Below are 25,360 nucleotides of genomic sequence, written 5' to 3'. Positions count from 1 at the left end.
TTCAGAAAGAATCCCTCCCTCTCAGTACTGTTATTCATCAAAGCTGCTAATGAAGAAACACTGTCCTTGTAGGACAGGGCATAGAGAAAAGGGTTCCTCCAAGAAGGAATCCCCCCCCCTGCCACTTTGCCCTAGGGAAAGAATAACAGAGAACACTTTCAGAAGCCCCTCTCCTGGATCATGGCCAGGATTACAGAATCATACAATTCTCACATTTGGAAAAGACCTCTAAGATCACCAAGTCCAAACATTAACCCAGGAAAAAGTTTAAAGGTTCAAAGGCCCCACAGCAATCGGCTTACAGGCTGAGGAGCTCACTACAGGGGCAGTTTATGAGCAGCTTACCAGGGATGAGCCTTGCAGAAGGGCTTCAATTCTCCTACTTTGCTGCTGGACTGTGCCTTCCAGTCTAGCACTTTCAGCTTCAAGGCTTAAACAGAAATATAGGTCTTATTACAGAAATCTACCAGAGCACCAATTCTTAAAGAACAACAGGGAAAGGACAAACAAAAGCATCTTCAAACCCATTTGTTAACTTCCTGTGATGCAACAAAGCTGTCTTGTGGTTTTCACACAACCCCAGACAGCAACAGACACCTTGGTTCACTGTGCTACTCTCTTACCACTGCACGCGTTCCTCCAGGTGTTTCATTGCAGTAATCCTCTCAGAAGATGCTAACAGGAGGCCTTCCAGTCTCTGGAAAGAATCTCCTACTTCCCTTTCCTTATTCTCCAGAGCAGTCTTCAAGTCACGAATACAACGCTCACACTGAAGATGTTGTTCTTCCAACTCCTGCAGCTGTGAAAGCAGAGGAAGATTCCACAGCAGTCAGCTGAGCTTTTATGGACAGGATTGCACTGCTGCTGAAGAGCTCAGGGACTGCCTCTGAATGATGATCTCTGAACAATGCCTCTGAACAATGATCTGAACGAGGGGATCAGGTGCACCCTCAGTCAGTTTGCAAATGACACCAAATTGGTGAGAGAGTTGATCTGATGAGCCAGGGAAGCTCTGCAGAGGACCTGGACAGGCTGGATCGATGTGCTGAGGCCGACAATATGAGATTCAACAAGTGCAAGGAAAAATGTTTTCACCAAAAAGATTGTCAGCCACTGGAACCAGCTGCCCAGGGAAGGGGTTGAGTCACAGTCTCTACAGAGACTTCAAAGATGTGGAGATGTGGTGCTGAGGGACAGGAGTAAGTGGTGGGCTTAGTAGGGCTGAGATAACAGTTGGACTTGATCTTAAAGGTCTTTTCCAACCAAAACAGTTCTATGATTCTCTGTTACTGGTGGGAGGTGTGAGCATAAAGAAGCCCAACTGCAGCACTCCCTTATTTCTACTGTCCTTCAGAAATCAGACAAACTGCTGGGCCAAACTACATGTAGTAAGTGATAGACACGTCAGTCTCTTTTGCAGAGCCACATAAAAACCTTTGACCATGTCAAAGACAAAGATACCAAGCTTGTAAAACAGTGCAAGTCCTCCACACATCATCCTATATATCATGTTGAAGCTTATTCTAGGATTCTAGGACAAGTTTGTGTACCTTGGATTTACCCTCTCCTGTTGCAGGAGAAGAACTTCGAAGTGATGGTAAGCTCAGAGTGAGGACAGGCTCGGTAGAGGACTGGCCAGCAACCAGCACGGCTGCGAACCTGCTTCAGAGTGAGCCCCTTGCCAGTCTCAAGCCCCACCTTTTATTGGCCCTTGAGCATGCGCACTTGGGCCAGCCCTAACTGGGCACAGGTGGAGCTGAGCACCGGCTGAGCTCATTACTCGGCAGGTCCTGCCACCTGCTGCCTACATTTCCCCCCCCCCTTTTTTTTTTTTTTTTTATTATTTATTAAAAATATATAATTTAGTACAGATTCTATAAATTCTATAGTACAAATTCTATATGGTCTTTTAGTTTGTTTTTTTTTTTTTTTTTTTTTTTTTTTTTTTTTTTTTAATGGGGGGGGAAAGATGATACGCGAAGATCTTAGTCGCGTGGCGCCTCGTTGTTCGGGGCTGGTAGTGCTGGTCTGGCTAGGGCAGGGCGAGTCCATTTGCTGGGCACCCAGAGAGGTCCAGAATCCGTGGAGACACAGCTGTACCCTCTTCCGGTGAACAGCAGCGGCCTTGGCCCCATCCATTGTCCTGTCGTCGGATCTTTGTAGTGAATTTGAATTTCAGGCATGCGGATGACTTTGTGCGACGAGTAGTGTAGTAAGACGGGTGGCTCCTGGGAGTCGCGGCTTAGGCTCAAGAAGTTTAATGTAAAGAGAGCCTTACTAAGCCGCATTTGCGGATCCATCAGTCTGCTGTCCTTTTGTTTTTGGAGATATGTCTTCAGGGTGCGATTAGCTCTTTCTACTATCGCCTGCCCTGTAGACGAGTGGGGGATCCCTGTAATATGTTTTACTCCCCAAGTAGCGAAGAACTGTTTAACTTTTTCGCCTGTATAGGCAGGCGCGTTGTCTGTCTTCACTACTTGGGGGATCCCCATGACAGCGAAGCAGTTAGTGAGGTGACGGATCACGTGTAAAGCCTTTTCCCCCGTCTGAGCTGTCGCCCAAAGCATGCCTGAAAAGGTGTCTATCGTTACATGTACGTACTTTTGACGTCCAAAGTCCGGAATGTGTGTGACATCCATCTGCCAAATTTCGCCTGCTTGAAGCCCGCGTGGGTTCACGCCCATTCCCAGAGTAGGGCCAAATTGGGCGCACTGGGGGCAGGCTTTGATGATGCCTTTTGCCTCCTCCCAAGTGATGGAAAAGGTGCGCTTTAAGGCCCTTGCACTCTGGTGGAATAGGGAATGGCTATTTTGGGCTTTGGCGAATTCGGTCACTGGATTCTGTAATCCTAGGCTGACCAGGGAGTCAGCTCTGGCATTCCCTTCCCCCAAGCCTAGTGCCGTCTTATGGCTACGGATATGTAATATGCAGCATGGCTGCGTTCGAATTTTCAGCGCACGCTGCAATGATAGAAAAAGTTCCAGTAGCCTCTTGTTCTGCACTGGCTTGATTAGGGCATCCTCGATTCGGTTTGCCACTCCGACTGCGTATTGCGAGTCGGAGACAATGTTAATGGGGACGCGTTGCCATTTCGTCAAGGCCCATATGATGGCGAGCAGTTCCAGGGTCTGAAGATTGTCCTCAGTGGTACCTGGGATTAGATGCTGTCTCCATTGGCCTTGGTCCTGCCAGACGCAGGCGGCCATACGAGACTTCTTTCCAGCATCAGTAAATACTGTTATTCCAGGTACTGGGCGCTCTGAGACAATTGGTCGCTCGATCCACTGGAACTGGCTGATGGCTTGGAGCCGCCTGTGCTTTGGGCCCTCATGACGTACGTCGCCGGGATATCCGAGTAGGGCGAGTTGTATTGGTTCGGAGTGTTGCAACATCCAATCGAAATCGGTTGTTCTGATCGGGATGTTGATCCACTCCGGCTCTCGGCCGTCTACCTCTAGGCAACGTTGGCGTCCCTTCCGAATGAGGAGTGCTAGGATCTCTGTTTTCTGCCATATGGCTTTCTGGGCCGTATGGGGTGGGAACAGCCATTCTAGGATTGATACAGAATCTGATGTTGTAGAGTCTTGGTTATATACTTTGTTGTGTCTTTGTCCCTCCGTGAGGTCTTGTATGAGTAGCGCGAATGGGAATGAAGGGTGATTACATATCCACACTCCAATGGGGTGGGCGGCGTCTCGCCGATCCGCAAAGCCGGTTGTCAACTTGTGGACAATTTGTTTGAGAGCTCTTGAATGCTCCTCTGTCCAGTCCACAGGCGCCCCTGGTTGGGTACCCCGTAGCAAGGACAAAAAGGGATGAATGTCCTCATTGGTGAGGCCTATAATGGGTCTTACCCATTGGAGTTCGCCCACGAGTTTTTGGGCGTCATTCAGAGTTTTAACTGAATGGGTTACCTCCAATTTCTGTGGTCTCACCATACTGCTAGTCACTTTCCATCCAAGGTAGCTCCAGGGTGACTTTGTTTGGATTTTTTCCGGAGCCACGGTTAGTCCTTTGGCCTTGAGCTGATCGGTCAAGACCTGGCTGATGTCTTCGGGGAACGGGGCTTGTTGACAGAATAAGATGTCGTCCATATAGTGATATATTATTGTGTCCGGCATTGCTTTTCTGATCGGGGTAAGCGCCCATGCCACATACGATTGGCATATTGTTGGGGAATTTTTCATTCCCTGAGGAAGCACTACCCATTCGTATCGCTTCGCTGGTTCACTTTTGTTGATTGATGGGATCGTGAACGCGAAGCGATCGGTGTCCTCACGATTTAGAGGGATCGTAAAGAAACAGTCCTTTAGGTCAATGACCAGGAGGTGCCAGTCTCTGGGTAACATAGTTAGTAGAGGCAGCCCAGGTTGGAGGGCGCCCATTGGCCACATCTGATCATTTATCTTCCTGAGGTCCTGTATGAGACGCCATTTGCCCGATTTTTTGGGAACCACAAAGATGGGTGTGTTCCATGGGCTCGTGGACGGCTGGATATGTCCGGCGTCTAGTTGTTCTTTTATTAGTTGATTCATGATGTTCAGCCGCTCTTTGGAGAGGGGCCACTGCTCCACCCAGACAGGGGTGTTTGTTTTCCAACGGAGTCTGGGTGTTGGCGGCATATCTGCAGTGGCCCTTAGCGAAAATCCTTTCGGGTTTGGGTGGGCTCTGGGATGGATAGGGTGGCCCCTATCTGGCTCATCACATCCCGACCCACCAACCCTCCGAGCTGGCCGGGCAAGGGTAACACATATGGTCTTACAGTTACCACTTGCCCTTCTGGGAATTTAATTCGGACAGGTTGGTGCGCTTGCAGGGGGGTGGAGCCGCCTCCTATCCCCTGAACGGCGCTAGAAGCTGCGGTGAGCTTCCATTTTTGAGGCCAGGCGTTTTTGTTGATAATTGTTACGTCGGCTCCGGTGTCCATCATTACGGGGAGGGTTTTTGCCTCTTTGCCGGTAGCCAGTTGTATGTTTATAATTGGCCGTGTTTTCATCTGCTGCACCAGGGTTACCAAAGTGCTTCCAGATGAACCAAAAGCCCGGTCACCTCGCGCCGTTTGGACGTTCTTTCCTAGGTCCATTTTCGGGAGCAGGACCAGTTGTGCTAATCGGGTTCCTGCTTTGATTACCATGGGGGGGTTTAGCGTGAAGCACATTACCATTATTTCCCCTGTGTAATCAGCGTCGATGACCCCTGGGAGCACAATCAGTCCTGCTAAACCTGTCGAGGAACGTCCCATAAGAAGCGCACCAACCTTGCTGTTTTCGTGAATTATAGGTCCATATATCCGCGTCGGTATCTTGTAGACTGCCGAGGTCGATAACGTGATATCTATTGCAGCTGGTAGATCGAAGCCGAGGCTTCCTCGGGTTGCTGGGGCAGGGAGCTGGCAGATAGCGCCGGCCCGGCCATTTGTGTCCCTGCGCGGGGGCCCCTCGCGCTGTTCCTGCCGTTTTTTTGGAACCAGCAGGCCGCGTCATTGTGGGATGCCGACTGGCAGCGGTTACACCAGACGATGGCAGAGCAGTTTCGTCGGTTATGTCCTTGTGCATGGCATCGTGGACAGACCGAGCTGGAAAGGCGTTGACCGTTCGCGTGATTGCGCTGAGGTCGGCGATTACGTCTTCCATTGTTGGACAGTTTCTGGGCTACCGCCGCAAGGAGCTGATGGGTAGGTTCCAGCGCAGCTGCGAAGGCGTCAGCCATCCCTCGATGTTGCTGGTGTTGGGACGCTCTGGCGGCGACATCCAGCATGTCAGATACCGACGCTGTTCTTGGCAGTGTCGAGAGTAACGCTTTTAGTTTGGGATTCGCGTTCTCGAACGCCAATAATTTGAACATGGATTCGCGTTGATCGTTGGTCAAGTCTGACTGAGCCGTGACTGATCGCCACAGCCGGTCAATGAAGTTCTGGAAGGGTTCATTCGGCCCTTGCTTCACGTTAGTGAACGATGGTCCGGGGTGCGGTTCTGGAACTGCATAAAGTGCCTGGCGTGCCAGGCTTGCCGCGGCATGGTGAAGCTCACGCGGATATTGTAGCTGCACGCTGACTTCTGCAAAGCGTCCAGAGCCAGTTAGCATTTCTGCTGTGATGCCCGCCAGCGGATCTCCGGGTGCCCTAGCGCGGTTTACTTCCGCCGCAGCGAGGCGTTCCCACTCTCTTAGCCAGATGAACTGCTGGGAGGGGGTTAATAGGTATCTGGCTAGGCTGCGGCAGTCGTAAGGGCTGTTTGTGTCGGAGGTAAACAGCCAATCTAGGACAGCCCGGCCGCCCTCCGATCTTAACCCCTGCTCTTTGATGACCTTCCGTGCCTGCTGCAAGGTCTTCCACGAGTGCTGCTCAAAGATTGGTTGGTTATTCATGTCCTGCAGCACCGGGCACGCGACAGGGGTGGGATCCCATTCGCCTTCCAAGATGGCATCTCGGATGATACCGGACCATCGCCCTGGGCGACCGGTAGTAGCTCCCTGGGCGTTTTGCAGTCGCCGCAGCGGGGTCGGGGCATCATCCTCGTCATCCGTCAGGGTAGGTGGGTCCCTGTATCGCTGAAAAGCTGGGTTTTTGGCCTTTCGTGGGGCTGGGGGCGGCGCCGGGGATGTCTCTCTGTGGCAGCTCGATGTGCTGCACGCCGCGGTCTCTGCCTCGCTATTTTTTGGTGTCTCATCCGGGCCGAGATCTGCCAGCAATTCGGCTACGCTTTTGTGGGGCTTCCCTGTCATGCCCTTTATGGCAGGCATGCCATTGTCCAACCCCAGCCCCAGACACACGTGTTTTGTTGCGCCTTCCTCGGCGGGTGGTGCCGAGGGAGTCACGGCGGGTACATTTTTGGGCGCTAATTCCTCAAGCGGTGGCGCCGAGGGGATCACCGCGGACACTTTCTTAGGGGGGAATGCCTCAGTTTTTAGTAATGGAGGTGTGGTGGTGGCGAGTGCCGCCTTCACCTCAGTTTTCATCATTTCCAACAGGCCGCATACGACTCGCCAGGTGTTATCGGCGCCGATGATGTCGCCGTTAATTTCTTTAGAATTGAGGTCTGCCAGTAGGTCGTAGACCTCTTCCCACAAGTCTCGGGCTTTGGCTGGACCCGGGGAGCCAGGGAGCTCCTGGCTCTCCGCTTGTGCCGCGATTTTCTCAGTGGCGGCAGCTTCAGTGGGTTTACTGGTAGTAAGACCCATCTCTTGGCAAAAAGGCTTGGTAAGTGTGAATAAGAGAAAGAAGGGGTCTCTCTTACCCTACTTTCCCGAGTTCCAGGAGAAGGATGAGAAGTTCGCTCGGAGAGGAGGGCTTAGGCGAGGGTCTATGCCCGCATTCTCCACCAGATGTTGCAGGAGAAGAACTTCGAAGTGATGGTAAGCTCAGAGTGAGGACAGGCTCGGTAGAGGACTGGCCAGCAACCAGCACGGCTGCGAACCTGCTTCAGAGTGAGCCCCTTGCCAGTCTCAAGCCCCACCTTTTATTGGCCCTTGAGCATGCGCACTTGGGCCAGCCCTAACTGGGCACAGGTGGAGCTGAGCACCGGCTGAGCTCATTACTCGGCAGGTCCTGCCACCTGCTGCCTACACTCTCCCAATTCCTTCTGCAAGCCCAGCTTGGCTTCCTCCAGGTTCCTGCTGCAGCGCATAGTGAGGTCAAGCGAAGCTTCTGCCATGGACAGCTTTTTCAGAGCATCAGCAAGCTCCAGTTGCAGCTCTCTGATCTTGCACTAATGAAATGGTAACATGAGCATGAAGACAGTTATAAGAACATGAATTCTGCCTTTAGCTTATTTTATTATACAATTAAACCCGTCCTGAACTCAAAAGGTAGGAAAACTTCGCCTGCCATCAGCAGCCAAACACTGAGCACATCCAGACTACCAACAGCTCTTCAGGAGGATTTCTAATAAATAAAAAAAGCCTCAAGTATTACTCTTCTTGAACAATACACAAGCATACACTGAATCATATATTTTTTTAAACAAAACTCAATGAAACCTGTTGTGATCTAAGTGCCACAGTCTGACTGCAGATATTACCCTGGTGACTAGAGGCAGGACATTGTATAAGGTCCTTGGTTCTACTTCTCCATTATACAACTATCATGAAATGAAAACGTAGATCTGAAAGCTCTTTTGACAAACATTTTAAGTATACGTTGAAACATATCCTCCTGCAGTTTTCTTACCAAGTTCATTTCAGAGTAACAACTGCCTCCATACTGACAGGTTGGCTTTCAAAAACAGGGATAGTCCATCCATTCAGCCACCCACCCACCCAACTACCATCTTCAGAAGAAACCTTTTATTTTGGTACTAAGAATACAAAGCAAATCACAGGGTAAAATGACTGACAGCACTGCTGGACTTCTTTCCCCTCTTCCTTCTAAAAGAAATTAAATCATTGGTCTGCCTGGGGCTGGTAGAAGACTCAGTAGAGCAGAGCACACCTTTTCCTAGGCGCACACGTAACAATGCCTTCTGCCGTTACATATAGCTTTTGAAACTGTCCTCCTATTCCTCATTCCAAGTCCCTGTCCTTATTCTCTCCCACCTCTTTTCATGATCAAAACCATCTACATGCAGAAAGCGGACTTGGTTTGTGCACAGAAACTTAGGCCAGTGCTCTGCAGAGGAGCAGGTTTCCTACTCGTGTGCACTGTGCGTTTGCAGAAAGACACTTTAATTGAGGTCCTAATGAGTCTTCTGTGCAGTTATTTGTCTTTCACAGAGCCACAAAGAACAAACAAATTTAAATATTGCTACACACCATAAAATAGAGAAGAGAAAGCTTAGGTCAGTGCCTGAAGTTGACTTTCTGAGGAACAGGCAGGCCCCTTAGAAGCCCCAAAACTCAGAAATTAACACCAAAATACTGCTAATAGTCTCAAGCATTAGCTAATAGTCTATGCTTTACCTCTAATTCTACTTTGTCGATCTCACATTTAAAGACTTGTTTTCTTAACAGATTGCAGTTTTCATATAACTCCTTGTTTCTCTCTTGCGCCAGAGAAACTTTCTGCTCAGCATAAGCACTGAGCTTCTTGAAATTGCCCATAAAGCAACTGTCCTGAGCAACAGTCACTACATTTTCTTTGATGAGCTGCTGCTTCTTCCTATCTTCCAGTTTCAGCTGGAGTAACAGGTTTTGCCTCTGGAGCTGGGCCAATCGTTCCTGCGTGGACAGAATCATAGAACCAGAGAAGCATTAAGGTTGGAAAAGACCTCTAGGATCTTCAAGTCCAACTGGGAAACCAACACCACCATGCCACTAAGTGCAAGTAATTTGCTCCACTCTCCCTTGAGCTGTTACAGAAGACTCCAGACCTCTGTGTCTGGCCCTGTTCTGTATGCCCAACACCAAAAGGATGCCTGCCTTAATCCCATCATCAATAACCACCGAAAAAAACCTTTTCGAACATCTCTTAACATGGCCAAACACATGCATGTTTTGCTAAGGCAGGGAAAGCATCAGAAAGCTCACCAAAATTCAAGACTTTTTTTGCCTGATCTTTCTCTTCCAAAGAGGAAGACCAGGCATGTTTCATCAAACAGATCAGCACATTACAGACAAATCTTCCCCTTCACATGCATTTTGCATGGGAAAAGATGCATTGACTGCATTGTTTGTCTGCATACCACAACAAGAACAGCAATGGCAAAAAACTGAAGCAAACCAGATGGAAACAAAGCAGCAGAACAGCATCATGACAAGGATTTTACCTCATCGTAATAAGACGATATCCAGCTTCACTTCAGACTCTAACACAGTCTTCCTCCACAGGACTCTCCCTTCAGCATTATCCACTTCCTGGTTTCTTTGCCATAGTTTTTAATACAATTTAACAGTTCAGACTCTAATTAAAAATATTTGGCTTTACCTACCTGCATCACAGAGTTTTCAATGCTATCCTTGAAAACTTCTTTTTCAGCTGATAATGATATATGGGAGGTACGTCCTGAATGCTCACCTACAGAGAAAGAAAGATTTTTATAAAAGACAGGACATGATACTACTTATTTAGGCCTAGAGTGTACCTTTAATAGTTGAGAAAAAAGTCTGAACACAAAATAACACATCCTCTCAAATTTATGAGCTCTTGGAGAGAAGAATTTTATCACAACAGCAACTTAATATATACTGGTGGAAATTTCTTTCTTCCGTGGCATTTTACTTTTTAAGGTAAAAAGGAAAGTTGCTGATTAAATGGCCAAAAAATACACCACTACTGTTTCTCAGAGGTGCACGATCCCTCTTAGAAACACTGTGCACCAGAAATAAATAGCTGCATTTTTACAGCAATTTCTCTATGTCTTCTGCACAGAAAAAAACGAAAAACAAACCCCAAAGGTTCAACGTATTTAAAGGCTCCATCTATACTGCATACATGAACAAAACTGTCATTACACATGACACCTTGGAAAGACTACTTCATTCAAACTACTACTTCACAGCAGTCTCAGCCTTCCTCAGGAGGGGAAGAGAGCGTACTAGGACTCATTTCTCCACTCCTGTGACTCAAGAAAGGACTCAGGGAAATGGCAGGAAGATGAATCAGGGGAGGTTTTGATTACATATCAGAAAAAACTTTGGCACCCAGAGGATAGCTGAGCAATGGAAGAAGCTCCCCAGGGATGTGGTCACAGCACCAAAGCTGCCTCAGCTCAAGAAGCATTTGGACGAAGCTTTCCACACGGTGTTTATTCTGGGGGTGCCCATGCCCACAGGGACAGGAGTAGGAATTCATGGGTCCCTTCCAGATAAGAAGAGTCTAGGATCCTATTTCCTAACTCAGTTCTCTCACCAGTGATGGCTCCGGAGGCTGCCTTGGGGACTTGAAAGCCATCATTACAATCAGCGTTCTTCACACTTTCAGCAGCTGCAGGGATTTGCAAGTCACAATTTCCTCCCTCCTCCTGCTTCTTCTGCTTTTCTCCCTCTTCTGGTAACTCTTCCTAAAAGAGATCAAGTGAAAGAAGATACAAAAAGGGCAGAAGCAAGCATCTTCTCTGCCTTGCACTGACTACTTGAAAAAGGCTTTTCTTGTGCAAGGCCAAGGGGAAACTTGGCTGAGCTTGCTTTTACAAGGCCTTCAGCTTTTCCATGGAAATCCGCAGCAGCAGAAAGAAATGCCTCCTGTCCTCAGTCTCAGCCCCGCCTCTGCACAGCCCCCGAGGAGCACTCCCTCACGCCAGCCCAGCTTCATTTCAGCTACAGCAAGCTCTCAGGTGCTCCTGGATCTCCCTCCTACCCTCCCCAGCCCCACCACAGCAACCTCCCTGTCCCTCACACAAAGTACCTCAGCATCCCAGGGACAATTCTCGTCTTCCTTCTCCTTTCCTCGCGCAGCTGCCAGGGCACCTACACACCAGGGAAGAAGAGAGGCTTTGCTATCGCTTCCCACTGGACAGCACGTTCCATAGAAACACCACCCAAACCTCCTCACAGCTAACAGCGCTCAAATCACCCAGAAACAATGCTCCTTTTCGAGTGCTACAGGCAAAGATCTCTTCCTTGGGAAGGGAGGTGTTCCCCTGTACCTTCCCAGAAGCCAGACGCCCAAGCACTGCCTTTCAAAAAGCACTAGAGCCTCACAGCTACAAATATTCCCTCAAGACCCCCCTTTCTATTTCAGGGATGAACATCTGAATCTCTTCTCTAGCAGATGAACGCAAGGCTCGGTCTGGCTGGCTCCCTGGCCTGATCAGACTACTCGCAGGCCTCTCCTTTAAGCCACCCCATTAGGCCAAAGTCATGAAGGGTGCATTTGGGGGATGGATGATGCGCACGCTCCCTCTCTCAGACACGGTGTGCAGCAGCAGTACCTAGCTGCATTTTTACAGCAATTTCTCTATGTGCTCTGCACAGAAAAACACAAAAATCAAAAACTGCTCCCTCATTCATTGCACAAGACGGCTGAATGAGAGACAGGCGTGTGAAACCTGCAGAAACAAACCCAAACCTCCATGTTTCACTCGTCCTGTTGGAAAATGGGATTTCACCTTTTCCTGGTGGCCAGGGAACACCACAGAAGGTACCACAGAGACTGTCCTAAATTATCAGTATCCCAATGCTTGGGGTAAGCAAACACTTAGCTCCTATACAAGTAACCTCCGCAACTTGGAGAGCAACATCTTCCTTCCCTCCAAGAGTGATGCCCAGTTTTTGTAGAAGGGTCCATGTCCCTTCTTACTATCGCTGCCATGTGGCCAGGTAACTTGAACCAGCGAGTCCCGCCCTCCCTGAGCATACAGTTCTAGGAGTGCCAGCTGGGAGGGGTGGCCAGATGGAATGCATGAGAAGCAGCTGGGCAGACATCACACTCCTTTGCAGCATCCCTTCAGAACACAAAAGAGCTCCAGAGAGCAGAGCTTGGTGCAGACAGGCGCCCCCAGAGTGCTGGCAATCTGCACATTGGCCGCTCAGGTGGCAACGATGCCTCCTGAAACCAGAGAAGTCCAGATACACCAGTGTGCTGGCAGTTCCTACTGCTCCTAGAAGCCTCCCTCCCCAGAGCAAAGCAGGGGTGGGCAGACAGCCAGCACTGCTCCTACACTCTTTCCATACAAGTGTGTTTACTGCAGCTCTTCTGTCCCTTTGTGGATGTTCATTCAGCTCACACACTGCAACAGCCATGCAGGTTCCTACCACACAGCACCTGAGTGCAGCAGCTTCTGCCAGGCCCCCTGTGGAACTTGTGCCACAGCTTCAGTTCTCAGAAAAGGAATTGAAGGGACCAAAAGCTGCTTTCCTACTCTGTCAGTGGGCACCAGGATTCACAGCCGAGGGAAACATTTGCTGTCTCAGAAGACAATCACCACTTTTGTTCATTTCCTATTCATAGAGAAAAAAACCTGCATCCCTGTCTCCTAGCTCACTTCTCTCACCAGTGATGACTCCGGAGGCTGCCCTGGGGACTCGAGCTCCAACATTCCAAACACTGCTCTTAACCATCGAAGGAGCTGTAACTTTTCTCTCGTCACCTCTGCCTCCCTCCTCCTGCTTCTTCTGCTTTTCTCCCTCTTCTGGTAACTTTTCCTAAAAGAGATCAAGTGAAAGAAGATACAAAAAGGGCAGAAGCAAGCATCTTCTCTGCCTTGCACTGACTACTTGAAAAAGGCTTTTCTTGTGCAAGGCCAAGGGGAAACTTGGCTGAGCTTGCTTTTACAAGGCCTTCAGCTTTTCCATGGAAATCCGCAGCAGCAGAAAGAAATGCCTCCTGTCCTCAGTCTCAGCCCCGCCTCTGCACAGCCCCCGAGAAGCACTCCCTCACGCCAGCCCAGCTTCATTTCAGCTACAGCAAGCTCTCAGGTGCTCCTGGATCTCCCTCCTACCCTCCCCAGCCCCACCACAGCAACCTCCCTGTCCCTCACACAAAGTACCTCAGCATCCCAGGGACAATTCTCGTCTTCCTTCTCCTTTCCTCGCGCAGCTGCCAGGGCACCTACACACCAGGGAAGAAGAGAGGCTTTGCTATCGCTTCCCACTGGACAGCACGTTCCATAGAAACACCACCCAAACCTCCTCACGCTAACAGCGCTCAAATCACCCAGAAACAACGCTCCTTTTCGAGTGCTACAGGCAAAGATCTCTTCCTTGGGAAGGGAGGTGTTCCCCTGTACCTTCCCAGAAGCCAGACGCCCAAGCACTGCCTTTCAAAAAGCACTAGAGCCTCACAGCTACAAATATTCCCTCAAGACCCCCCTTTCTATTTCAGCGATGAACATCTGAATCTCTTCTCTAGCAGATGAACGCAAGGCTCGGTCTGGCTGGCTCCCTGGCCTGATCAGACTACTTGCAGGCCTCTCCTTTAAGCCACCCCATTAGGCCAAAGTCATGAAGGGTGCACTTGGGGGATGGATGATGCGCACGCTCCCTCTCTCAGACACGGTGTGCAGCAGCAGTACCTAGCTGCATTTTTACAGCAATTTCTCTATGTGCTCTGCACAGAAAAACACAAAAATCAAAAACTGCTCCCTCATTCATTGCACAAGACATGGACGGCTGAATGAGAGACAGGCGTGTGAAACCTGCAGAAACAAACCCAAACCTCCATGTTTCACTCGTCCTGTTGGAAAATGGGATTTCACCTTTTCCTGGTGGCCAGGGAACACCACAGAAGGTACCACAGAGACTGTCCTAAATTATCAGTATCCCGATGCTTGGGGTAAGCAAACACTTAGCTCCTATACAAGTAACCTCCGCAACTTGGAGAGCAACATCTTCCTTCCCTCCAAGAGTGATGCCCAGTTTTTGTAGAAGGGTCCATGTCCCTTCTTACTATCGCTGCCATGTGGCCAGGTAACTTGAACCAGCGAGTCCCGCCCTCCCTGAGCATACAGTTCTAGGAGTGCCAGCTGGGAGGGGTGGCCAGATGGAATGCATGAGAAGCAGCTGGGCAGACATCACACTCCTTTGCAGCATCCCTTCAGAACACAAAAGAGCTCCAGAGAGCAGAGCTTGGTGCAGACAGGCGCCCCCAGAGTGCTGGCAATCTGCACATTGGCCGCTCAGGTGGCAACGATGCCTCCTGAAACCAGAGAAGTCCAGATACACCAGTGTGCTGGCAGTTCCTACTGCTCCTAGAAGCCTCCCTCCCCAGAGCAAAGCAGGGGTGGGCAGACAGCCAGCACTGCTCCTACACTCTTTCCATACAAGTGTGTTTACTGCAGCTCTTCTGTCCCTTTGTGGATGTTCATTCAGCTCACACACTGCAACAGCCATGCAGGTTCCTACCACACAGCACCTGAGTGCAGCAGCTTCTGCCAGGCCCCCTGTGGAACTTGTGCCACAGCTTCAGTTCTCAGAAAAGGAATTGAAGGGACCAAAAGCTGCTTTCCTACTCTGTCAGTGGGCACCAGGATTCACAGCCGAGGGAAACATTTGCTGTCTCAGAAGACAATCACCACTTTTGTTCATTTCCTATTCATAGAGAAAAAAACCTGCATCCCTGTCTCCTAGCTCACTTCTCTCACCAGTGATGACTCCGGAGGCTGCCCTGGGGACTCGAGCTCCAACATTCCAAACACTGCTCTTAACCATCGAAGGAGCTGTAACTTTTCTCTCGTCACCTCTGCCTCCCTCCTCCTGCTTCTTCTGCTTTTCTCCCTCTTCTGGTAACTTTTCCTAAAAGAGATCAAGTGAAAGAAGATACAAAAAGGGCAGAAGCAAGCATCTTCTCTGCCTTGCACTGACTACTTGAAAAAGGCTTTTCTTGTGCAAGGCCAAGGGGAAACTTGGCTGAGCTTGCTTTTACAAGGCCTTCAGCTTTTCCATGGAAATCCGCAGCAGCAGAAAGAAATGCCTCCTGTCCTCAGTCTCAGCCCCGCCTCTGCACAGCCCCCGAGAAGCACTCCCTCACGCCAGCCCAGCTTCATTTCAGCTACAGCAAGCTCTCAGGTGCTCCTGGATCTCCCTCCTACCCTCCCCAGCCCCACCACAGCAACCTCCCTGTCCCTCACACAAAGTACCTCAGCATCCCAGGGACAATTCTCGTCTTCCTTCTCCTTTCCTCGCGCAGCTGCCAGGGCACCTACACACCAGGGAAGAAGAGAGGCTTTGCTATCGCTTCCCACTGGACAGCACGTTCCATAGAAACACCACCCAAACCTCCTCACGCTAACAGCGCTCAAATCACCCAGAAACAACGCTCCTTTTCGAGTGCTACAGGCAAAGATCTCTTCCTTGGGAAGGGAGGTGTTCCCCTGTACCTTCCCAGAAGCCAGACGCCCAAGCACTGCCTTTCAAAAAGCACTAGAGCCTCACAGCTACAAATATTCCCTCAAGACCCCCCTTTCTATTTCAGCGATGAACATCTGAATCTCTTCTCTAGCAGATGAACGCAAGGCTCGGTCTGGCTGGCTCCCTGGCCTGATCAGACTACTTGCAGGCCTCTCCTTTAAGCCACCCCATTAGGCCAAAGTCATGAAGGGTGCACTTGGGGGATGGATGATGCGCACGCTCCCTCTCTCAGACACGGTGTGCAGCAGCAGTACCTAGCTGCATTTTTACAGCAATTTCTCTATGTGCTCTGCACAGAAAAACACAAAAATCAAAAACTGCTCCCTCATTCATTGCACAAGACATGGACGGCTGAATGAGAGACAGGCGTGTGAAACCTGCAGAAACAAACCCAAACCTCCATGTTTCACTCGTCCTGTTGGAAAATGGGATTTCACCTTTTCCTGGTGGCCAGGGAACACCACAGAAGGTACCACAGAGACTGTCCTAAATTATCAGTATCCCGATGCTTGGGGTAAGCAAACACTTAGCTCCTATACAAGTAACCTCCGCAACTTGGAGAGCAACATCTTCCTTCCCTCCAAGAGTGATGCCCAGTTTTTGTAGAAGGGTCCATGTCCCTTCTTACTATCGCTGCCATGTGGCCAGGTAACTTGAACCAGCGAGTCCCGCCCTCCCTGAGCATACAGTTCTAGGAGTGCCAGCTGGGAGGGGTGGCCAGATGGAATGCATGAGAAGCAGCTGGGCAGACATCACACTCCTTTGCAGCATCCCTTCAGAACACAAAAGAGCTCCAGAGAGCAGAGCTTGGTGCAGACAGGCGCCCCCAGAGTGCTGGCAATCTGCACATTGGCCGCTCAGGTGGCAACGATGCCTCCTGAAACCAGAGAAGTCCAGATACACCAGTGTGCTGGCAGTTCCTACTGCTCCTAGAAGCCTCCCTCCCCAGAGCAAAGCAGGGGTGGGCAGACAGCCAGCACTGCTCCTACACTCTTTCCATACAAGTGTGTTTACTGCAGCTCTTCTGTCCCTTTGTGGATGTTCATTCAGCTCACACACTGCAACAGCCATGCAGGTTCCTACCACACAGCACCTGAGTGCAGCAGCTTCTGCCAGGCCCCCTGTGGAACTTGTGCCACAGCTTCAGTTCTCAGAAAAGGAATTGAAGGGACCAAAAGCTGCTTTCCTACTCTGTCAGTGGGCACCAGGATTCACAGCCGAGGGAAACATTTGCTGTCTCAGAAGACAATCACCACTTTTGTTCATTTCCTATTCATAGAGAAAAAAACCTGCATCCCTGTCTCCTAGCTCACTTCTCTCACCAGTGATGACTCCGGAGGCTGCCCTGGGGACTCGAGCTCCAACATTCCAAACACTGCTCTTAACAATCCAAGGAGCTGTAACTTTTCTCTCGTCACCTCTGCCTCCCTCCTCCTGCTTCTTCTGCTTTTCTCCCTCTCCTGGTAACTTTTCCTAAAAGAGATCAAGTGAAAGAAGATACAAAAAGGGCAGAAGCAAGCATCTTCTCTGCCTTGCACTGACTACTTGAAAAAGGCTTTTCTTGTGCAAGGCCAAGGGGAAACTTGGCTGAGCTTGCTTTTACAAGGCCTTCAGCTTTTCCATGGAAATCCGCAGCAGCAGAAAGAAATGCCTCCTGTCCTCAGTCTCAGCCCCGCCTCTGCACAGCCCCCGAGGAGCACTCCCTCACGCCAGCCCAGCTTCATTTCAGCTACAGCAAGCTCTCAGGTGCTCCTGGATCTCCCTCCTACCCTCCCCAGCCCCACCACAGCAACCTCCCTGTCCCTCACACAAAGTACCTCAGCATCCCAGGGACAATTCTCGTCTTCCTTCTCCTTTCCTCGCGCAGCTGCCAGGGCACCTACACACCAGGGAAGAAGAGAGGCTTTGCTATCGCTTCCCACTGGACAGCACGTTCCATAGAAACACCACCCAAACCTCCTCACGCTAACAGCGCTCAAATCACCCAGAAACAACGCTCCTTTTCGAGTGCTACAGGCAAAGATCTCTTCCTTGGGAAGGGAGGTGTTCCCCTGTACCTTCCCAGAAGCCAGACGCCCAAGCACTGCCTTTCAAAAAGCACTAGAGCCTCACAGCTACAAATATTCCCTCAAGACCCCCCTTTCTATTTCAGCGATGAACATCTGAATCTCTTCTCTAGCAGATGAACGCAAGGCTCGGTCTGGCTGGCTCCCTGGCCTGATCAGACTACTCGCAGGCCTCTCCTTTAAGCCACCCCATTAGGCCAAAGTCATGAAGGGTGCACTTGGGGGATGGATGATGCGCACGCTCCCTCTCTCAGACACGGTGTGCAGCAGCAGTACCTAGCTGCATTTTTACAGCAATTTCTCTATGTGCTCTGCACAGAAAAACACAAAAATCAAAAACTGCTCCCTCATTCATTGCACAAGACATGGACGGCTGAATGAGAGACAGGCGTGTGAAACCTGCAGAAACAAACCCAAACCTCCATGTTTCACTCGTCCTGTTGGAAAATGGGATTTCACCTTTTCCTGGTGGCCAGGGAACACCACAGAAGGTACCACAGAGACTGTCCTAAATTATCAGTATCCCGATGCTTGGGGTAAGCAAACACTTAGCTCCTATACAAGTAACCTCCGCAACTTGGAGAGCAACATCTTCCTTCCCTCCAAGAGTGATGCCCAGTTTTTGTAGAAGGGTCCATGTCCCTTCTTACTATCGCTGCCATGTGGCCAGGTAACTTGAACCAGCGAGTCCCGCCCTCCCTGAGCATACAGTTCTAGGAGTGCCAGCTGGGAGGGGTGGCCAGATGGAATGCATGAGAAGCAGCTGGGCAGACATCACACTCCTTTGCAGCATCCCTTCAGAACACAAAAGAGCTCCAGAGAGCAGAGCTTGGTGCAGACAGGCGCCCCCAGAGTGCTGGCAATCTGCACATTGGCCGCTCAGGTGGCAACGATGCCTCCTGAAACCAGAGAAGTCCAGATACACCAGTGTGCTGGCAGTTCCTACTGCTCCTAGAAGCCTCCCTCCCCAGAGCAAAGCAGGGGTGGGCAGACAGCCAGCACTGCTCCTACACTCTTTCCATACAAGTGTGTTTACTGCAGCTCTTCTGTCCCTTTGTGGATGTTCATTCAGCTCACACACTGCAACAGCCATGCAGGTTCCTACCACACAGCACCTGAGTGCAGCAGCTTCTGCCAGGCCCCCTGTGGAACTTGTGCCACAGCTTCAGTTCTCAGAAAAGGAATTGAAGGGACCAAAAGCTGCTTTCCTACTCTGTCAGTGGGCACCAGGATTCACAGCCGAGGGAAACATTTGCTGTCTCAGAAGACAATCACCACTTTTGTTCATTTCCTATTCATAGAGAAAAAAACCTGCATCCCTGTCTCCTAGCTCACTTCTCTCACCAGTGATGACTCCGGAGGCTGCCTTGGGGACTCGAGCTCCAACATTCCAAACACTGCTCTTAACAATCCAAGGAGCTGTAACTTTTCTCTCGTCACCTCTGCCTCCCTCCTCCTGCTTCTTCTGCTTTTCTCCCTCTTCTGGTAACTTTTCCTAAAAGAGATCAAGTGAAAGAAGATACAAAAAGGGCAGAAGCAAGCATCTTCTCTGCCTTGCACTGACTACTTGAAAAAGGCTTTTCTTGTGCAAGGCCAAGGGGAAACTTGGCTGAGCTTGCTTTTACAAGGCCTTCAGCTTTTCCATGGAAATCCGCAGCAGCAGAAAGAAATGCCTCCTGTCCTCAGTCTCAGCCCCGCCTCTGCACAGCCCCCGAGAAGCACTCCCTCACGCCAGCCCAGCTTCATTTCAGCTACAGCAAGCTCTCAGGTGCTCCTGGATCTCCCTCCTACCCTCCCCAGCCCCACCACAGCAACCTCCCTGTCCCTCACACAAAGTACCTCAGCATCCCAGGGACAATTCTCATCTTCCTTCTCCTTTCCTCGCGCAGCTGCCAGGGCACCTACACACCAGGGAAGAAGAGAGGCTTTGCTATCGCTTCCCACTGGACAGCACGTTCCATAGAAACACCACCCAAACCTCCTCACGCTAACAGCGCTCAAATCACCCAGAAACAACGCTCCTTTTCGAGTGCTACAGGCAAAGATCTCTTCCTTGGGAAGGGAGGTGTTCCCCTGTACCTTCCCAGAAGCCAGACGCCCAAGCACTGCCTTTCAAAAAGCACTAGAGCCTCACAGCTACAAATATTCCCTCAAGACCCCCCTTTCTATTTCAGCGATGAACATCTGAATCTCTTCTCTAGCAGATGAACGCAAGGCTCGGTCTGGCTGGCTCCCTGGCCTGATCAGACTACTTGCAGGCCTCTCCTTTAAGCCACCCCATTAGGCCAAAGTCATGAAGGGTGCACTTGGGGGATGGATGATGCGCACGCTCCCTCTCTCAGACACGGTGTGCAGCAGCAGTACCTAGCTGCATTTTTACAGCAATTTCTCTATGTGCTCTGCACAGAAAAACACAAAAATCAAAAACTGCTCCCTCATTCATTGCACAAGACATGGACGGCTGAATGAGAGACAGGCGTGTGAAACCTGCAGAAACAAACCCAAACCTCCATGTTTCACTCGTCCTGTTGGAAAATGGGATTTCACCTTTTCCTGGTGGCCAGGGAACACCACAGAAGGTACCACAGAGACTGTCCTAAATTATCAGTATCCCGATGCTTGGGGTAAGCAAACACTTAGCTCCTATACAAGTAACCTCCGCAACTTGGAGAGCAACATCTTCCTTCCCTCCAAGAGTGATGCCCAGTTTTTGTAGAAGGGTCCATGTCCCTTCTTACTATCGCTGCCATGTGGCCAGGTAACTTGAACCAGCGAGTCCCGCCCTCCCTGAGCATACAGTTCTAGGAGTGCCAGCTGGGAGGGGTGGCCAGATGGAATGCATGAGAAGCAGCTGGGCAGACATCACACTCCTTTGCAGCATCCCTTCAGAACACAAAAGAGCTCCAGAGAGCAGAGCTTGGTGCAGACAGGCGCCCCCAGAGTGCTGGCAATCTGCACATTGGCCGCTCAGGTGGCAACGATGCCTCCTGAAACCAGAGAAGTCCAGATACACCAGTGTGCTGGCAGTTCCTACTGCTCCTAGAAGCCTCCCTCCCCAGAGCAAAGCAGGGGTGGGCAGACAGCCAGCACTGCTCCTACACTCTTTCCATACAAGTGTGTTTACTGCAGCTCTTCTGTCCCTTTGTGGATGTTCATTCAGCTCACACACTGCAACAGCCATGCAGGTTCCTACCACACAGCACCTGAGTGCAGCAGCTTCTGCCAGGCCCCCTGTGGAACTTGTGCCACAGCTTCAGTTCTCAGAAAAGGAATTGAAGGGACCAAAAGCTGCTTTCCTACTCTGTCAGTGGGCACCAGGATTCACAGCCGAGGGAAACATTTGCTGTCTCAGAAGACAATCACCACTTTTGTTCATTTCCTATTCATAGAGAAAAAAACCTGCATCCCTGTCTCCTAGCTCACTTCTCTCACCAGTGATGACTCCGGAGGCTGCCCTGGGGACTCGAGCTCCAACATTCCAAACACTGCTCTTAACCATCGAAGGAGCTGTAACTTTTCTCTCGTCACCTCTGCCTCCCTCCTCCTGCTTCTTCTGCTTTTCTCCCTCTCCTGGTAACTTTTCCTAAAAGAGATCAAGTGAAAGAAGATACAAAAAGGGCAGAAGCAAGCATCTTCTCTGCCTTGCACTGACTACTTGAAAAAGGCTTTTCTTGTGCAAGGCCAAGGGGAAACTTGGCTGAGCTTGCTTTTACAAGGCCTTCAGCTTTTCCATGGAAATCCGCAGCAGCAGAAAGAAATGCCTCCTGTCCTCAGTCTCAGCCCCGCCTCTGCACAGCCCCCGAGAAGCACTCCCTCACGCCAGCCCAGCTTCATTTCAGCTACAGCAAGCTCTCAGGTGCTCCTGGATCTCCCTCCTACCCTCCCCAGCCCCACCACAGCAACCTCCCTGTCCCTCACACAAAGTACCTCAGCATCCCAGGGACAATTCTCATCTTCCTTCTCCTTTCCTCGCGCAGCTGCCAGGGCACCTACACACCAGGGAAGAAGAGAGGCTTTGCTATCGCTTCCCACTGGACAGCACGTTCCATAGAAACACCACCCAAACCTCCTCACGCTAACAGCGCTCAAATCACCCAGAAACAACGCTCCTTTTCGAGTGCTACAGGCAAAGATCTCTTCCTTGGGAAGGGAGGTGTTCCCCTGTACCTTCCCAGAAGCCAGACGCCCAAGCACTGCCTTTCAAAAAGCACTAGAGCCTCACAGCTACAAATATTCCCTCAAGACCCCCCTTTCTATTTCAGCGATGAACATCGGAATCTCTTCTCTAGCAGATGAACGCAAGGCTCGGTCTGGCTGGCTCCCTGGCCTGATCAGACTACTTGCAGGCCTCTCCTTTAAGCCACCCCATTAGGCCAAAGTCATGAAGGGTGCACTTGGGGGATGGATGATGCGCACGCTCCCTCTCTCAGACACGGTGTGCAGCAGCAGTACCTAGCTGCATTTTTACAGCAATTTCTCTATGTGCTCTGCACAGAAAAACACAAAAATCAAAAACTGCTCCCTCATTCATTGCACAAGACATGGACGGCTGAATGAGAGACAGGCGTGTGAAACCTGCAGAAACAAACCCAAACCTCCATGTTTCACTCGTCCTGTTGGAAAATGGGATTTCACCTTTTCCTGGTGGCCAGGGAACACCACAGAAGGTACCACAGAGACTGTCCTAAATTATCAGTATCCCGATGCTTGGGGTAAGCAAACACTTAGCTCCTATACAAGTAACCTCCGCAACTTGGAGAGCAACATCTTCCTTCCCTCCAAGAGTGATGCCCAGTTTTTGTAGAAGGGTCCATGTCCCTTCTTACTATCGCTGCCATGTGGCCAGGTAACTTGAACCAGCGAGTCCCGCCCTCCCTGAGCATACAGTTCTAGGAGTGCCAGCTGGGAGGGGTGGCCAGATGGAATGCATGAGAAGCAGCTGGGCAGACATCACACTCCTTTGCAGCATCCCTTCAGAACACAAAAGAGCTCCAGAGAGCAGAGCTTGGTGCAGACAGGCGCCCCCAGAGTGCTGGCAATCTGCACATTGGCCGCTCAGGTGGCAACGATGCCTCCTGAAACCAGAGAAGTCCAGATACACCAGTGTGCTGGCAGTTCCTACTGCTCCTAGAAGCCTCCCTCCCCAGAGCAAAGCAGGGGTGGGCAGACAGCCAGCACTGCTCCTACACTCTTTCCATACAAGTGTGTTTACTGCAGCTCTTCTGTCCCTTTGTGGATGTTCATTCAGCTCACACACTGCAACAGCCATGCAGGTTCCTACCACACAGCACCTGAGTGCAGCAGCTTCTGCCAGGCCCCCTGTGGAACTTGTGCCACAGCTTCAGTTCTCAGAAAAGGAATTGAAGGGACCAAAAGCTGCTTTCCTACTCTGTCAGTGGGCACCAGGATTCACAGCCGAGGGAAACATTTGCTGTCTCAGAAGACAATCACCACTTTTGTTCATTTCCTATTCATAGAGAAAAAAACCTGCATCCCTGTCTCCTAGCTCACTTCTCTCACCAGTGATGACTCCGGAGGCTGCCTTGGGGACTCGAGCTCCAACATTCCAAACACTGCTCTTAACAATCCAAGGAGCTGTAACTTTTCTCTCGTCACCTCTGCCTCCCTCCTCCTGCTTCTTCTGCTTTTCTCCCTCTTCTGGTAACTTTTCCTAAAAGAGATCAAGTGAAAGAAGATACAAAAAGGGCAGAAGCAAGCATCTTCTCTGCCTTGCACTGACTACTTGAAAAAGGCTTTTCTTGTGCAAGGCCAAGGGGAAACTTGGCTGAGCTTGCTTTTACAAGGCCTTCAGCTTTTCCATGGAAATCCGCAGCAGCAGAAAGAAATGCCTCCTGTCCTCAGTCTCAGCCCCGCCTCTGCACAGCCCCCGAGAAGCACTCCCTCACGCCAGCCCAGCTTCATTTCAGCTACAGCAAGCTCTCAGGTGCTCCTGGATCTCCCTCCTACCCTCCCCAGCCCCACCACAGCAACCTCCCTGTCCCTCACACAAAGTACCTCAGCATCCCAGGGACAATTCTCATCTTCCTTCTCCTTTCCTCGCGCAGCTGCCAGGGCACCTACACACCAGGGAAGAAGAGAGGCTTTGCTATCGCTTCCCACTGGACAGCACGTTCCATAGAAACACCACCCAAACCTCCTCACGCTAACAGCGCTCAAATCACCCAGAAACAACGCTCCTTTTCGAGTGCTACAGGCAAAGATCTCTTCCTTGGGAAGGGAGGTGTTCCCCTGTACCTTCCCAGAAGCCAGACGCCCAAGCACTGCCTTTCAAAAAGCACTAGAGCCTCACAGCTACAAATATTCCCTCAAGACCCCCCTTTCTATTTCAGCGATGAACATCTGAATCTCTTCTCTAGCAGATGAACGCAAGGCTCGGTCTGGCTGGCTCCCTGGCCTGATCAGACTACTTGCAGGCCTCTCCTTTAAGCCACCCCATTAGGCCAAAGTCATGAAGGGTGCACTTGGGGGATGGATGATGCGCACGCTCCCTCTCTCAGACACGGTGTGCAGCAGCAGTACCTAGCTGCATTTTTACAGCAATTTCTCTATGTGCTCTGCACAGAAAAACACAAAAATCAAAAACTGCTCCCTCATTCATTGCACAAGACATGGACGGCTGAATGAGAGACAGGCGTGTGAAACCTGCAGAAACAAACCCAAACCTCCATGTTTCACTCGTCCTGTTGGAAAATGGGATTTCACCTTTTCCTGGTGGCCAGGGAACACCACAGAAGGTACCACAGAGACTGTCCTAAATTATCAGTATCCCGATGCTTGGGGTAAGCAAACACTTAGCTCCTATACAAGTAACCTCCGCAACTTGGAGAGCAACATCTTCCTTCCCTCCAAGAGTGATGCCCAGTTTTTGTAGAAGGGTCCATGTCCCTTCTTACTATCGCTGCCATGTGGCCAGGTAACTTGAACCAGCGAGTCCCGCCCTCCCTGAGCATACAGTTCTAGGAGTGCCAGCTGGGAGGGGTGGCCAGATGGAATGCATGAGAAGCAGCTGGGCAGACATCACACTCCTTTGCAGCATCCCTTCAGAACACAAAAGAGCTCCAGAGAGCAGAGCTTGGTGCAGACAGGCGCCCCCAGAGTGCTGGCAATCTGCACATTGGCCGCTCAGGTGGCAACGATGCCTCCTGAAACCAGAGAAGTCCAGATACACCAGTGTGCTGGCAGTTCCTACTGCTCCTAGAAGCCTCCCTCCCCAGAGCAAAGCAGGGGTGGGCAGACAGCCAGCACTGCTCCTACACTCTTTCCATACAAGTGTGTTTACTGCAGCTCTTCTGTCCCTTTGTGGATGTTCATTCAGCTCACACACTGCAACAGCCATGCAGGTTCCTACCACACAGCACCTGAGTGCAGCAGCTTCTGCCAGGCCCCCTGTGGAACTTGTGCCACAGCTTCAGTTCTCAGAAAAGGAATTGAAGGGACCAAAAGCTGCTTTCCTACTCTGTCAGTGGGCACCAGGATTCACAGCCGAGGGAAACATTTGCTGTCTCAGAAGACAATCACCACTTTTGTTCATTTCCTATTCATAGAGAAAAAAA

The 25,360-nt window shown here is 50.6% G+C and overlaps 2 protein-coding genes across 16 annotated transcripts in view; both read right to left on the bottom strand.

Moving 5' to 3' along the window:
- LOC139787602 (POTE ankyrin domain family member B-like) overlaps positions 1-25,360 on the bottom strand; it is a 247,762-nt gene that overhangs the window by 196,169 nt on the left and 26,233 nt on the right. The gene's annotated exons all lie outside the window — the stretch shown is intronic.
- LOC139787628 (ankyrin repeat domain-containing protein 26-like) lies at positions 7,533-11,814 on the bottom strand. Its single transcript, XM_071726886.1, has 4 exons — positions 11,805-11,814; positions 9,864-9,949; positions 8,896-9,153; positions 7,533-7,706 (listed from the first exon to the last, which is right to left on the bottom strand). The coding sequence occupies exons 1-4, from the start codon at positions 11,812-11,814 to the stop codon at positions 7,533-7,535; spliced, it is 528 nt and encodes a 175-aa protein (XP_071582987.1).

This window comes from Heliangelus exortis, chromosome 27 (genome assembly GCF_036169615.1).
Source record: "Heliangelus exortis chromosome 27, bHelExo1.hap1, whole genome shotgun sequence".
Taxonomy (NCBI): Eukaryota; Metazoa; Chordata; class Aves; order Apodiformes; family Trochilidae; genus Heliangelus; species Heliangelus exortis.
Note: the sequence above shows the minus strand (reverse complement) of the source record. Positions and strands in the feature narration are given on the sequence as shown.